The 15,042-nt window shown below is 35.7% G+C and overlaps 4 protein-coding genes across 5 annotated transcripts; 2 read left to right on the top strand and 2 right to left on the bottom strand.

Moving 5' to 3' along the window:
* The first annotated feature begins 5,102 nt into the window (after positions 1-5,102).
* On the top strand, positions 5,103-6,667 carry LOC104793667 (B3 domain-containing transcription factor NGA1). Its single transcript, XM_010520072.3, has one exon. The coding sequence runs from the start codon at positions 5,539-5,541 to the stop codon at positions 6,493-6,495; it is 957 nt and encodes a 318-aa protein (XP_010518374.1). The 5' UTR covers positions 5,103-5,538; the 3' UTR covers positions 6,496-6,667.
* A 1,478-nt stretch (positions 6,668-8,145) lies between these two features.
* LOC104783272 (putative inactive purple acid phosphatase 14) lies at positions 8,146-9,766 on the bottom strand. The gene is given in 5 exon segments (XM_010508402.2): positions 8,146-8,332; positions 8,411-8,542; positions 8,545-8,585; positions 8,664-9,345; positions 9,433-9,766. Coding segments are annotated over 5 exon segments (1,203 nt in total). The 5' UTR covers positions 9,731-9,766; the 3' UTR covers positions 8,146-8,282.
* Positions 9,767-10,081: 315 nt separating this feature from the next.
* Positions 10,082-11,547, bottom strand: LOC104793669 (uncharacterized protein C594.04c). Of its 2 annotated transcripts, none has more exons than XM_010520073.3 (3): positions 11,266-11,547; positions 10,893-11,156; positions 10,082-10,717 (listed from the first exon to the last, which is right to left on the bottom strand). In XM_010520073.3, the coding sequence occupies exons 1-3, from the start codon at positions 11,491-11,493 to the stop codon at positions 10,238-10,240; spliced, it is 972 nt and encodes a 323-aa protein (XP_010518375.1). In that variant the 5' UTR covers positions 11,494-11,547; the 3' UTR covers positions 10,082-10,237. The 2 variants fall into 2 exon arrangements, with proteins under 2 accessions (XP_010518375.1, XP_087310122.1); XM_087453996.1 differs by having other exon boundaries at positions 10,082-10,768; positions 10,849-11,156; positions 11,266-11,532.
* Positions 11,548-12,303: 756 nt separating this feature from the next.
* On the top strand, positions 12,304-15,013 carry LOC104793670 (uncharacterized). Its single transcript, XM_010520074.3, has 4 exons — positions 12,304-12,619; positions 12,876-13,402; positions 13,519-14,439; positions 14,546-15,013. Exons 1-4 carry the CDS (start codon positions 12,467-12,469, stop codon positions 14,787-14,789), a joined length of 1,845 nt encoding a protein of 614 aa, XP_010518376.1. The 5' UTR covers positions 12,304-12,466; the 3' UTR covers positions 14,790-15,013.
* Positions 15,014-15,042: the final 29 nt, after the last annotated feature.

The raw sequence follows: 15,042 nt of genomic DNA on the forward strand, positions 1-15,042 counted from the left end.
ATTATCGATCGCACCACGGATTCTCCATTTTCTTTTTAAATAATTTAAATTAAACAAACAAATTTATATAAACAAAAATGGACCGCCTTCTACCTCACCACTACCTCTTCGATGGCGACCGATCTTATATGTATTACTATCTCTTTTTATATACAAGATCGATTTCTTTTAAATTAACACGAGTGACTCTACGGAGTTCGCGTCGGTCCAAAAAACTACAACTAATTTTTGTTATATACTATTTTATAATAAATAAATAAAGAAAAAAACGAAAAAGAAACCCTAATTTTCTAAAGGCCTCGATGGATCGAGCAAAAGCCAGTCCTGCCCTGTCCTGCCCCAACCAATTGATCTAACTATATATAAATATATATAACCAATATATATGCTTTAAATGTATAGATTGAAAATGTATGTTAGAGTTTTTTTTTGTGTGTGGTTAATGTTTAGTTATAAGTTATAACTAATAAGAATGATACTCCAACTACAGAGTTTGGCCTTGGCATTTAAAAGGAGGGAAAAATCCTCTAGTGGGATAAGAGGGTTACGTTGTAGGAGATGGACAAAAGAAAGGAGCGCGAGTGGGCATTTAAAATAAGTGCAAGTCTGTTTTTTTCAGTATACAATAACAAAGTGGTCCTTACCCTTAATTAACCCCATCTTTTCTTCTTTCATTATCATATGCCAAAATATCTCTATATATACACACCTACTCTTCATCATTCTCATAATCTAATTTGGTACATTAATCTATACCGTACCATAAAGTGGGCTTGCGAAATCATAGTTTAATCCCACAAAACAACGACTAACAAACTACTTCGATCGTTATTTGTGTGGGTCAATTCACACGTACGATAGTGTGACATAAATTAGGCTACAAAATTGTCAGGTCAGAACAGAGTCTTAAACCAGTGGAAGGTTGATCATTTGTTACAGTTGTGATCATATGGGACTATTTTTATGAAAATTAATTGGTTGTGTACAGTTTGACTGTAACTTTTTTGTTTTGTTAACAAAGTGTCGGACTTTAAAAGTAATGGGAACTACATATATTATTGGCTTTGAGATAAGAAATGAAAAAAAAAAACTGATTGTGAGAGTTGTAAGAGTTACTAGCAAATTTTAGGAAGATCAAAGTATATATATGATCTAGTGATTTAGTGACAATCTGACTAAAATCGTTAAATCATTTTTTAATATCTCTACGGTTCCAAAAACAAATTACCAGCCAACCCCTTAATCAAATAGTACCGACATAATTATTTACTGAAAAGAAGGCTATCAATAATTAAGAATGAATATATATATATATATATATATATATATATATAGTATTATTTTTTGGCCGTAAACCAGTATAAGTTTGGTAACAGAACTAGTAAAATTATTAATCAGATACGTTATATGCATTAAACTAGCGACATTAAAATGTCATCTACTCGATTCAAACAACCACACGCTCCGTTAACCATTTTAGACGCATAGCAAATTTGCAAGTACAAATGCTGATCTTTTACAGGATGATTGACGTACATTATCTTTATATATTTCGATCGTAGATTCGTAAGCTAAGTTGCTGCATTTTTAGTTCGGTTTAAAATTAAAATTAGAAATACTCTGTTAGTAAGTGAAGAGTGAGATGTATAGAAATAGAGAGGTCCCCGTGGCTAGTAGATAATATATAGGGCATAGCTTTGAAAAGGACGACGCCATGGTTTCCTCGTAATTTCTTTGATATTTAATTGTATTATTCTTTCTCTCTCTAGTCTCTACAAGAACTTAAGGTGATAGAGAGATGATCATATGTAAATATTGAAAAGAAAAAAAATGAGTGGAGAACCAGTTCCGTGCCAAGATCCGTAAAGGCCTAAGGCAAAAATTTAAAATGAAACTTCATATATTTTATTTTTATGAGAGATTTTTTTTTAGTTATAAAAAGAAAGAAATATTATTAATTTAAAAAAAAACTTTAAAGAGTAAGATATTAGATATGATAGCTTATGTAAAGGAAAAAAAGAAACAAAATTTATATGAATGTTGAATTTTGTTTCCAAAAGTTTCCTAAAGTACTACATAAAAAATGCCCAATCTAGTTTACAAATAAAAAATATGGCATGTTTTTGATTATTTTTTTTGTGTGGCCTAAGGCAAATGCCTTTTTTGCAAAGCATAAGTCACGGCTCTGTGGAGAACAAAGAAAGATTTAATCGTTATTGCCTTTAGTTGTGCTTGGCTATTTTTGCAAATTTTGGAAACAAGATTGTATCCGTAACATTTATTTTGCTGATATTATCCAACCTAATAATATTAATATCCAGTTCATTCAGTCACATTAGTATTAATTAGCCGGGCGTCAATTTATAAGATGCGCGTGGGCGAAACAACCCATTATTTGAAAATTTACAAAGAAAAGAAGACAAGCAAGCCGCAATGATTATGAATAACAGTCAATTATATCAAACGGAATTTGATACATTAGATCTATATATATACTAATAGATTTTGATAAAATTGCAAAAGATTAAGATTCGTAGCAATAACGATGAAACATAAGAAAACAATATATCGACTAGAGGCTTTTGGTCCAACCAGTTATGTACGACTGAGGATGAGAAATTGGACCACGTTTATCAATGTTCATTTACCTACAGCTGCTAGCTTTTTCATTTCAGGTTTTCAACTCTCTTTTAATCGAGTTCTCTGAGCCCAGCGTAATATATAAGCTCAGCCGTCAATGAAAATATGTGATAGAGACTGATGGTGTAAAAAAAAAAAAAAGAATGTTTAAGTAGTAATCGGCTGATAACATCGATTAACATGAAAATACAACCACTGCCGCCCACTAGTACAGTTCTATTTTGATAAAAGTTGTAAGCTTTAATCATTAACCAGCCATTCATTACATTTAAACCAAAATTGGATAAAGGAACGTGAAGGGTGCTTAGTCTCTTTCAGGACCACGTACGTACACAATTTTTAGATTAACATTGACAATACGTGAAAACTATTAATTTATTAGTTGTTAAGAGTTTGCCAGGGTTCAAGTGTTACGTGTCATGTTCCAGAGCAACATGTGTAATGTTACTATACTAACATCGTTACATGAACAAAACCAAAAGAAAAAATGGTACATGCTGTTAATTAGTACGATCCGCTAGCTGGAGCAAACAAATGTATCGATTTTCGTTTTATGTGAAAAAGTTATATATACTGTATATCTTGAGCCATAAACTCTAAGATTCTTCGGCCGGTCCAAGAACGAGACCATGTCTATTTTTCTTATTTTATTCAATTGATTAAAGAGGTTCCTAATTCCTATACATTTTTTTTCCTCTCTCATGATGGATTTTGTGACATTACGAGCATCTCATGATTTTGTAAATTCTGTGGATTTGTACGCATATGCCTATGTGTATACGTACATGACTGGTAATTCGTGAAATGATTTACAAGAAGAAGAAAAACTTCGGTTTCCAAAAAAAAAAAAAAATGATGCAATTCCACACAATAGAATGATTTCTATTTTTTTGAACAAAAAAAAAAGAATGATTTCTATTTTAAGCTTTAACTAACTATCCAACATAAACTTTGTAAAAAAATAAAATAAATAACTATCTATTTTTAAGTTAGGAGGAAAGTACCATTTCCTTGTATTCACAGTACAATTATTACAAAAAAAAATTAAGTGGGTCGGAATTATTTTCTAGCTAGGTGTTTTTTTCGATTTGTTCCACTTTTAAAATTTAAATAAGAACGATTACGTACTAAGCAATACACAAATTACCGACTAGTGCCTTTTATTTTCTTTTGGGTTTATAACTTATAAGGTTGGTTATATACCGAAAGCTTTATAACTTGTAATTCATATTACTATATAGTATTTATTTAGCGATTACGTATATATCTAGATCTAGATTGGCCTGGCCAGTTCTTTTAAAGAAAAAGTAATCAGCCAACCAAACATATTAAGATGGAGATTGATAGGTAATCTGATCATGATATTATAGAAGATGTAATAAATAACCAAAATAATAATATACTATCAATCCGCAGATTAAAATTGACTATTCGAATACTTTTTATATCTTATCAACCTATCATTTGAATTTAGATCAATTAAGGAATTCTTCAAAATATTTTTTTAATTTGTTTAATAGGCAAACAACAATATAAATCTGTTTAATTTTTAGGTTTAACAATCATGTTTCATTCAATTCGAGATAGACCTAACAAAAAGTTATCAAGATTTGTGTTTATAATTTCATATTAAGATATAAGAGATATATATCTTTATCATCAACTAATTTTGAGTTAGAAACTCATGATTTTTTTAAAACTCACATATATTCTGTATATAATTTTTAGTTTTGTTAAAAAAATTATGGTTTTGATGTTTTATATATAATGCAACGTAGCAACTAGCAACGAGAGTACACAAAAATTGTAAGTGATAAAAAACACACACACACATACAACGAGAATTACAAGAAAGGACAGGTAAGAAGGGTATAAATGTGTGATTAATATAAAAAGCATCTCTTACAAGTGGGGGAGCTGTTGCAAAGTAAAACATGTAACACTCAAACAAAACACTATATATTACATGTATGTGTAAACCAAGAAATTTGTAAAGGAGAGAAGGGTAACCATAACAAAAAGTCAAGAGTAAAGACCAAAGACAAACAACATGCCAATTTTGTCTTTGTGATTCAAAATTGCAGCAAACCCATTAGAAGGAGATTATTGATAAAGTACTCATTAATCATTTGATTGTGTATTAGATTTAAGATTCTAATTTAAAACAACAAAAACCAAAAAATTCTCCCTACGCCCACGACATTATCATCTCTCTTCGCCTCATATCCCAACCATCTACTATGTTGGACAAAATCTGACTCCCTTTTTTTTCGATCTCAAGCATTTATAGTTAGCAAATGAATAGTATTTTTATATGGGGAATTATTTAAAGAAATACTACCATTATGTTAAGGAGGAAAGAAAAAAAAAAAAGAAAGAAAGAAGAAACTAGCTATAGCTAGGGGATGGTGGTAAAAGGACAATAAGGTCACATGAACTGAACCAGATTAATTCATGGGTCCCTCTTAATTGGTTCTCTTGCCCATATCTCCATCATTCTCATCATAACATTATAACATTGATGATTTTTCTGTTCTTCTAAAAATCTTGAGACTCTTTTTCCTTTTCCCCTCAATTTCAAAGAGCTATAAGTACTGCTTGAAACAGTAAAAGATAGAGATAGAGATAGAGAAGAGGAGAGGAGAGATAGGTGGTGCTGATGATCAGTGAAGTTAGGCTAAACCCACTTTCTATTTATGTATAATTAGGTCAATCACATCACCTATCAAATCTTTTTCCCCCTCCAATTCTCCTCCTCTCCTTCCAATTTTTAGGGTTTTTGCTTCTCTCCTCCCTTCTCAATTCCAAAGACACCCCTTAGGAAGCCATCGAAATCCATCCTTATAATAAAACCCATTTCTTGGTCACATCTTCAAGAGAGATCTGAAAATTCTAAAGATGATGACGAATCTGTCTCTTTCAAGAGATGGAGATGAAGAAGAAGAAGACGAAGAAGAGAAGAAGCCTTTGCAAGAAGGAGAAGGAGCTAGAGAAGTAGTAGAGAGAGAGCACATGTTTGACAAAGTGGTGACTCCAAGTGATGTTGGGAAGCTAAACAGACTTGTGATCCCAAAGCAACACGCAGAGAGATTCTTCCCATTAGATTCATCCTCAAACGAGAAAGGTTTGCTTTTAAACTTCGAAGATCTCACAGGCAAATCTTGGAGGTTCCGTTACTCTTACTGGAACAGTAGTCAAAGCTATGTCATGACCAAAGGTTGGAGCAGATTCGTTAAAGACAAGAAGCTTGATGCCGGAGATATTGTCTCTTTCCAAAGATGTGTCGGAGATTCAGGGAGAGACAGTCGTTTGTTTATTGACTGGAGGAGACGACCTAAAGTCCCTGACCATCATCCTCACTTCTCCGCCGGAGCTATGTTCCCTAGGTTTTACAGTTTCCCTTCTACAAGTTACAATCTCTATAACCATCAGCAGCAACGTCATCATCATCATCACGGTGGTGGTTACAATTATCATCAAATCCCGAGAGAGTTTGGATATGGTTATTTCGTCAGGTCAGTGGACCAGAGGGTCAGTAGTTCTGCGGCGGTGGGGGCTGATCCGCTAGTGATCGAATCTGTGCCGGTGATGATGCACGGAAGAGCTAATCAAGGACTTGTTGGAACTGCCGGGAAGAGACTGAGGCTTTTCGGAGTTGATATGGAATGTGCCGATAGTGGAATGACGACCAACAGCACGGAGGAGGAATCATCATCTTCCGGTGGGAGTTTGCCACGTGGCGGTGGTGCTTCTTCATCTCCCTCTTTGTTCCAGCTGAGACTTGGAAGCAACACTGAAGATGATCACTTCTCTAAGAAAGGAAAGTCTTCGTTGTCTTTTGATTTGGATCAATAATTTACGATGATTATATTAGTTGGTATATCTTGGAAAAGTACACATAATTCTACATATATATATATATATATATTTATATGACGTTATAATGCATTGATTTCATTGAAAAAATTATTGGAGATCAATTGATGATATATGTTCTAATAATAGTGAAAATTTATGGATTCGGATAGTACAAGTGTTCTTGAAAATGTTGATTGTGTGTATGAATAGATATATGAAGTAGTTCTAGCATTTGTAAGTCTTTTTTTTTTGTTTCTTCGTTTCTCTCAATTATATATCAATGGAGTATTTTTACATTTGGCAAAACAGATCATAGGGTAAGTAATAAGATTGTAAGTCTGTATAGAGTAGGAAACATTGGGTACAAATAAGTGAGATATTATAAGAAGAGACGACATGAACTAGGATTGGGATCAGTGTAAACCCATGTCTCTCTTGTATGTCTCTGTGGTCAGAAAGTTTCAGAGTTTGATGGGCTGTCTTAGAAAAGTGAATTGTCTCTATATATATATGTGTGTGTTGCATTTTGTATTTATATATGTGTATCATTAATTATTGTCCCTGCAATTAATTTTGGTGATGGGTTTCTATGTTTGGTTACTAAATATGGCTGCTGCTGCTGCTTTTTCTGAAGCTATTGCTGGATATTAGTTAGGCAGAGTTGCAGGAGATGGGCAGTGACAAAACAATAATAAAAAAAATCTTGTTTCTTTATATCATTGTGATGTCTACATTAGCAAAAAGAGAAGAGCTTCTTTCTTCTTCCCTTTTTTTTCCTCATCTTGGGGCGATTGAAAAAGGTAACATCTGTTTTCACATATATTTTCTGATGCCTTTAGTTAATTTATGAGCATATTAACAAAAGTTAGAGGCTATACAATGAGGAAATTTAAAATATATAATTATTTTGTGGTCAGTTATGCTTTTTATTTTGGATACTCTTTTGGTCTCTTGGTCTGAACTCTGAAGCACAACGCATACAGTACATTGCAGAGACACATGTAATGTAAATATATACTGTTATGTTTATACACATACGTTAAATGTATCATGCTATGTAGATTTATACAAGCATCTAGTATTATATATCACATGTGTGTACCTTATAGCTTAGCTAGCATCTAATTATATGTAATTATGACCTATATATATTATGATTATGGTGTTGTCATAAAGTTATAAACGCATACATTCATCCTAAATCTCAAATTAAACTTTAGTTTTAGGGTTTTATATAGTATAGCTAACTCAATTCATACAATCATACTATAGGTTTGCAAACGATTTTTTTTGGTGATATGTTTACATCAAATCTCTCGTGAATGAAAATTATCTGAAACTAGTTATCACAAACTGGAACCCTAGCTAATTGGAGGCGAATTGGGATTTTGTCGACTCGTTGGCCTTAAAAACTCACAAAAAAAAAAAAAAAAAATCGAAATATGCCAACGTCTCGGCGTTTCCAACGAGTAATAGGAATGTGAAATTCAAGTTTTGCTTTCTACCTGATTCCAATATTTCTTACCCAGTCCCTACATTGTAAACTATTTATAATCATTGCCGAATATTATTAAATTTACAGAAGCGTGCCCAACTGACGACTCACACGTTTATAGATCAAACTATTGAGAAAAATCAAATGAATGTAACAGATAAGATTATGCTGAGTTGCCTTTTTTTTGTTTTTAATGCTAAACAAAATATGGAAATAGTAAATCATAAATAAATAATTAAAGAAAAAAAAAAACCCCTATCACTCTACAAACACTCCGGTCACTGCATGACTAGTGCTGTGGTATAGTAGGGCAACTAAACCCAATATTAATATCATCCGCTGCAAAAAGAAAAAAGCTCCAAATTAAGATCTGAGATTTAAGTTGAATGTTTTATAGATGACCTGAGATTTACTTACTTGTGTTCTTGGACCAGAGAAGTTGAGTATCAATCAAAGAATGATTCTTATCATCGAGCCGTTTCCAAGTTTTGATTGTATCAACAGCTCCCCAATATCCATACTTACTCTTCTCAAGCTGAGCTTCGACATTCTTACTCTCCTAGCCCAACCAACCTTTCCATACCCATGATACCTAAAACAGATAAAAGCGTGTGTTATAAGTAAGGGGTTATAAGTGAGATATATATAGCGTGCGACACAAGCTAGTTACCCGGCACCGCCAGCGTAACAGAGATTGATTCCATGTAGTTCGGCACAGAAGTCGTTGACGTGGTCGTGACCACTGAAAACACCTTTTACTTCACCTCGTTCGACAAGTTTGGTAAAGAAACCAGAGTTGATAGGTGGAGCACATGTCTCTTCTTGTCTCACTCCAGTCATCTCCGTTGATTTGTTGAACAATGAAAACTCCGGCATCGGAATGTGGAGGTAAACCAACCCCGGCGCGGTACCGTTCTGAGGGAAAGGCCACCCCTTGTGTTCCATCTCGAGCCATTTAGAAGTTTGTTCATACCAATTCTGCTGAGAGGTTTTGACCCAATCGTATTTGTAAATAAAACCCTTGAGATCCGTGTAAGATCCACCGTCGAGCATATAAAGATTGAGAACGGATTTGAAGAAGAGAGGAGACCCAAAAGGACCCTCTACTTTTAGATTGTAATTACCGAAACCATCGATTTGGTATAGCCAAGCATCGGGAGGGTTTACTTGAGACAACGAGTTTGGGAGTTTGACTATGTATTTCATCAGTGATTCTCTAGTCATGTCGGATTCTTGGTCGTGATTTCCCAAAATGGCTACCCATGGAATCCCCGATTCGATCGCAGGAGCAAATGCCCTATCCATCGATTTTGCCACGTCACTTGTCTCGCATAGTCCATATACATTATCTCCTGCGTTACAGAATAAAACAACATCATTATAAGTTCTTGAACCGAAAAAAAAATTTGTGTTACATAATATAAATTTTTTTTTTGTACCGGAGAAGACGATGAGATCGGGCTTCTCGGAGGCGATAGTTCGCTGTAAAAAGGCGGTGGAGTTGAGATCAGAGCAGTAAGGCATTTCTGCTGGTGCTACGTCGGAGCATGGCGTCTCTTTGCCAAAACCGTAGTGCAAATCTGAAATTTGCAGTATCTTGAACCGACCATCAGTGTTAAATCGGAGCTGCCTTGGACCGAAGGGGTAAGCAGAAACGTGACATGTTGAAAGACATAAGCAAATCAAAGAGACACTTAAAACAGAGGATAAAACAAATCTCCTCCCAGTTTCCTCCATTGAATTAGGTTTGTGACTATAATGAAACTGGATATGAGAACGAGGACTAATGTATTTGTCTTAGGTTGCACCCTGTTCTTATAGGTAGTGATTAAGATTTGATATTTCCCGAAAGATACGATAGCTTCAACTGTATTTTATTCTAATGGTATATTCTACAAAATTTTATCAATATCTAACCATTTTGGCATATGCTTTTGGTTTGTTGTTGACGAAATATATTATATCAAACGAGAAAAACCTGTTTTTATTTTATTTTCGTGATTTTCTGAAAAGAAATCAATTCATGAATATTCAGTATAGATAAAAAATAACTAGTACGATTGATTACTAGACATGACAAAGCCCAAATAGACAAAAGAAAAACCCATTTTTAATGCAAATTTACACACAGACCAAAGAAAACATAACCAATGAAATAAAATGAGAGGAAAAAAAACACACCAAACAATGCTTATAATACACAGCTAAGGATCTCTATTGAAACAAACTAATCAAAGCTTCCCTTCAAGTATTCTTGTCTTTAGTAGCAACATCATGAGATTTGAACCATGGAATCCACACCGAGGTTGTCTTCTGATACGCTCTATAAGCTTCAGCTCTGTATTGCTGTTTCACCATCCGACGCTCAACAAGGATTGTTACATAGACCAAACACAAAGTATTAACCAACGCACCTACCAAAGTCCATCCTTGACCAAGGTTCCAAGCAAATATAACTAATCCCCACCACCACAATTGCTCTCCCAAGTAATTAGGATGTCTAGAGTAACGCCACAGACCGGTGTCAAGATTGGGGATTTTAGGCTTTCCTTGCTCCTTGAGTTTTTGGTTTCCGGTTACAAACTCGTGAAGCTGTGTGTCTGCGTAGTATGCCATGACAATACCCGTCAAACAGATAGCCGAGGAAACGAAGTCCCAGATGTTTAGTGGCGCATCAACGAAATGGATGACATATAAAGGTAGACATATCCCAATGAGGAAGATCTGAGAAAAGTTTGGAAAAAAGAAGCTTAATGAGAAACAAAAAGCATATAACTAAGCCTTATAACCAAAAAGAATCTACTTTCCTCTAAATCATCCATATAAAGGCAGATAAGCTAGACTAGATTAAAAACTTGCTCTTTGAGGCAATTCATCGAACAGGTGGTAGGCAATGTACCTGCTGCGAAACGTAGACAGAGAAGAAGGAGAGCCACCACCAGTGTTTCCCATACTGTTTCCGTAAGTCGTTGAACCTCCAGTCTTCTCTAGCACCCCATTCCCAATTTTCCCGCCGGAAGTAGTTATGAGTCAACCGAATACTCCAAACCCATGTCAGGATAATGACAATCGTGGATCTCCACTTGTTGTATTGTCCCAATGGATGAGAAGCGAAGTAATGAACCAGCATTACTGGTATCACAGTCCAATACACATCGATCATCTACAAAATTAACAGACGAATAATGATCAATTATAAAAATCTGACATTTGAGAAAGAGATCATCGAATTACAAATATTTAACAAATGGGTAAACATATTGGATGCGTACCCAGTGGCTAGATTGGAGTAAACCGATGATCCAGAAGAGCACATTGACGTTGAAGAAGAAGAGAAGGTTTGCCAGAAGAAGAGGATGATTCAAACACCATGAATGAATAGAGGAGAGCTCTGAATCGGAAGCTGGAGAGTAACTGTTACGGAGAAAGGTGAGGTAGAAGACGATAGAGGGAAGTGGTGCAAGGAATGCAACAATGGCGTTTCTAAGATTCCGATTCATTTTTGTTTTTTTTTTTCTGTTGTCTGGAAGAAGATGGAGAGGAGAGAGTGCAATTTATATAAACTGAGCTTTGGACTTTGGACTTTTGGGTTTGAATCGCTGTGGCGTGTATGGGCCTACCCTGGTAGGCCCACTTTGATCACTGATATGATTAGAGTCTTCTGTTTATTTCTACTTTTGGTGAAAATTTAAAATTATAATCAACTAACTGTAGAAAAAGGTTTAGCTTTTTGTTAAACAGCCGAAAAAAGTCTCTAATGAAGAAAATAATTGGAGTATGATTTTGTATCGTAATGATGAGATGGTATGACTTTAAGCATATCATGAAATGAAAGTAATATTGTAGTAAAATATACAATTATCGATATGAAATGATCCAAAATTATAGCAGAAATAGGGACAAATAATTATTAAAAAAAAGAATGAGAGCATGGGGGGAGAGAGAATCGAAATCATAGTGAATTTGTGATTAGTTTACTTTTGAAGTAAAAGAGAAGATATCACAAAGAGATAATTAGCGTTGCTCGTGGTGACTCTAATTATTAGCTTAGCCGAAAGCATTGGATTCTAATTTAATCAGATTCTCCATATATATAAAAAAAAATCAACACCTTTATATGCGGTCCAAATTTGAACTTTAATAGTATAATTTATAGCCCTACAACAAAATTGTATCATACATTAGTATAACTTCAAAACGGCGTCGGTTGATTTAAATATAAATTTACAAAAAAAATCGGATTAAGTAAAAACCGGTTCTTTCGTCCAAATCTCGGTTCGTTTTTCTATCAGTTTGACCGGTTCAATGGTGCCGGTTAAGTAAAAACCGGAAAGATACACTATCCTCACTCGAAAAGGGTCAAGAGAAGCGAGGGATGATTAAGCGTATCGACCGTCGAGATATCTAATCGGTGTCTCCGCCGTCTTAATTCGACATCGTTTGATTTGGGAGAAGACGAAGCAGGAGTAGAGCATGTCTGGGAGGTTGCTTAAGAGGGTTCTCCAGGAACACGAAGAATCGAAACAACAGATTCATCACGAAGAAGAGGAAGAAGATGAAGAATCGGGAGCTCGTTCTTCGATTAATCCGTTTGATCTCTTGAACGAAGATGATGAAGATCTTGAGGTCAGTCTATCGGATTTTTTTACCTCCAATTAGGTTGTTTGGTTGATTGTAGTATCTTGAATTTTTATCCTCTTGCGTGTTTTAGGATTGAAACCGGTGCATATATCTCTGTATTGATAAGTTTGATCTTTAGATGTTTATGGTTTTGGTTTCTGATTATCTCTGGAGCTATCCGTTTTAATGATCAGTAAATTCATGTTTTGTTTGTTGGTAATAGACAAAGTGTTTCTGTAACAGTTGGGGTGTTTGATTGCAGGAGATAGAGATTGATGATGAGACTATAGTTGAGAAGAAGAAGGAAGATGGGGGGGATCACCTGTCAAAGAATGTTGATAATGTACAGCCGGTGTCTAAGAATAAGTCGAAGAAAAAGAAGACGAAGAAAAACAAAGAGACTAGTTCCAATGTGGCCAAGCCTGATATCTCTTTGGATGAGACTTTAGAAGCGCTTGGTCTCAGTGCTAACTCTAAGCAAGATAAGGAGACCAAAGCAAATGCTGATTCTTCCAAAATGGCTTCTTCTTCACGATTTGTTTTGGAAATAGATCCCAAGTACCTTAATCTTGAAAACGAGTTGAGGAGAGTGTATGGTTCAAAGGCTATGAGGTCCTTTGAGAGTGGCACTCCAGGTGGTGGTAGCTCTAGACTGGGGCGAGGGGGAAGACGTGGAGTTCATAATATCACAAAGACGGTTCTGATATCTCCAAAGGAGAATTGGTCTCGCTGGGATCGATCTTTCTCGATGGAGTTTCTAGAGACTAAAGATGGTAACAACTACTTCAGGTAAATATTTTTTACAGTTTTCTTTTTTTCTGGGTTGGGTGTGTGTATTTGGAATATAGACATTGTAAGTTTGTAACTTTGTACGTCTGGTGGGATACTTTTCTTTTTACGTGCAGATATACCCATTCAGCTTCATATGAGCAGGCTCAGAGGGCATTTCAAGCTGCACAGGCTATCCATGATTTGAATGGTGTTGCAAGTGTCCTTATACACCATCCTTACCATATCGAGTCGCTCATAACTATGGCGGACTACTTTAAGTTTGTTGGTGAGCATGATATGGCTGCAGATGCCATTGGCAAGTGCTTGTACGGATTGGAGCGGGCATGGCATCCTATGTTCACGCCGTTCCAGGGTAACTGCCGGTTGGATTTTAACCACGACACAAACAAGCTGTTCTTCAAGACGCTTTTCACTCACCTGAGAAACATGGACAGGCGTGGCTGTCATAGGTCAGCGTTGGAGGTCTGCAAATTATTGCTTTCATTGGACACGAGTGATCCAGTGGGCGCTTTGTTTTGTGTGGATTACTTTGCTTTGAGAGCAGAGGAGTATGCGTGGCTGGAACAATTCTCTGAGGAGTACCGAAATGACAACTCATTGTGGCTCTTCCCAAATTTCTCATATTCTCTTGCAATAGCCCGGGTTTTTCTTGAGAAGATTGAGTCTTCGTCTTCCTCAGAAGCCACTCACATAGATACTTCGAAGTCGAGCTCCTTGGATCTCATGAAACAAGCTTTGAAGCTTCATCCGACAGTACTCAGGAAACTAGTGGACAAAGTACCTTTAAAAGATCAGGTATGGACAAAGATACTCAAGCATTCTTACTTCCGATCAGATGAATCAAAGATAATGTCCTTGGATCACCTTATCAACATATATGTCGAGAGGAACTACCTTATATGGAGGCTTCCAGATGTACAAAAATTGCTTCGGAGTGCTGCTGATCTAGTAATTGAGTCACTGGAACAAGACGGAACCGAAGCCGAGAGCTGGCTTTGTGTAAGGAAAGAAGCTTTCTCTGCTGAGAACAACCAGTAAGTGTTTTCAAATCTCATTTATAACTTTTCTTATGGCTAGAGCTGATCACATATGATTTCCTTATGGCTAGAGCTGATCACATAGGATTCTTATCCATTCCAGGTATTCTCATTTATCAACCCATGATTTCTCTGATTCGATGCCGACTCTCCCACCAGACAATTTGCAGAACTTTGTGGCTAATCCAAGAATGGTGGGAGGAGGTCAACAGCAAGCACCACCGCCTCCTCCACGTGATCTGGCAAATAGGAATGCATTGGCTGTGTTGATAGAGTCAATTCTTCCATGGGCTCACTATGGAGATGAAGGCGATGATGCTCACCACCAACCAGACAACAACGGCTAAATGGCTCTTATAGTGGAGAACGAAGAAAAAACTGCTTCAAATTTTACAAAACGTGGCCCTTGCATTTGCTGTACAGTGCCATTTTGATGGTTTAGTTTTTATACTGCTAGAGCTAGAGCTACTTGTGAGATTTGATATTTTCGGGTTAATCGGATTTAATCATTTTCAATTCTTGTTAGTTGTTACTGATTAATTTTAATCATCGACAGTTTTTAATTGCCAAAGGCTCGGTTTAAGTTGAACCGGTTCTATT

This window comes from Camelina sativa, chromosome 6 (genome assembly GCF_030686135.1).
Source record: "Camelina sativa cultivar CO46 ecotype springtype chromosome 6, ASM3068613v1".
Taxonomy (NCBI): domain Eukaryota; kingdom Viridiplantae; phylum Streptophyta; class Magnoliopsida; order Brassicales; family Brassicaceae; genus Camelina; species Camelina sativa.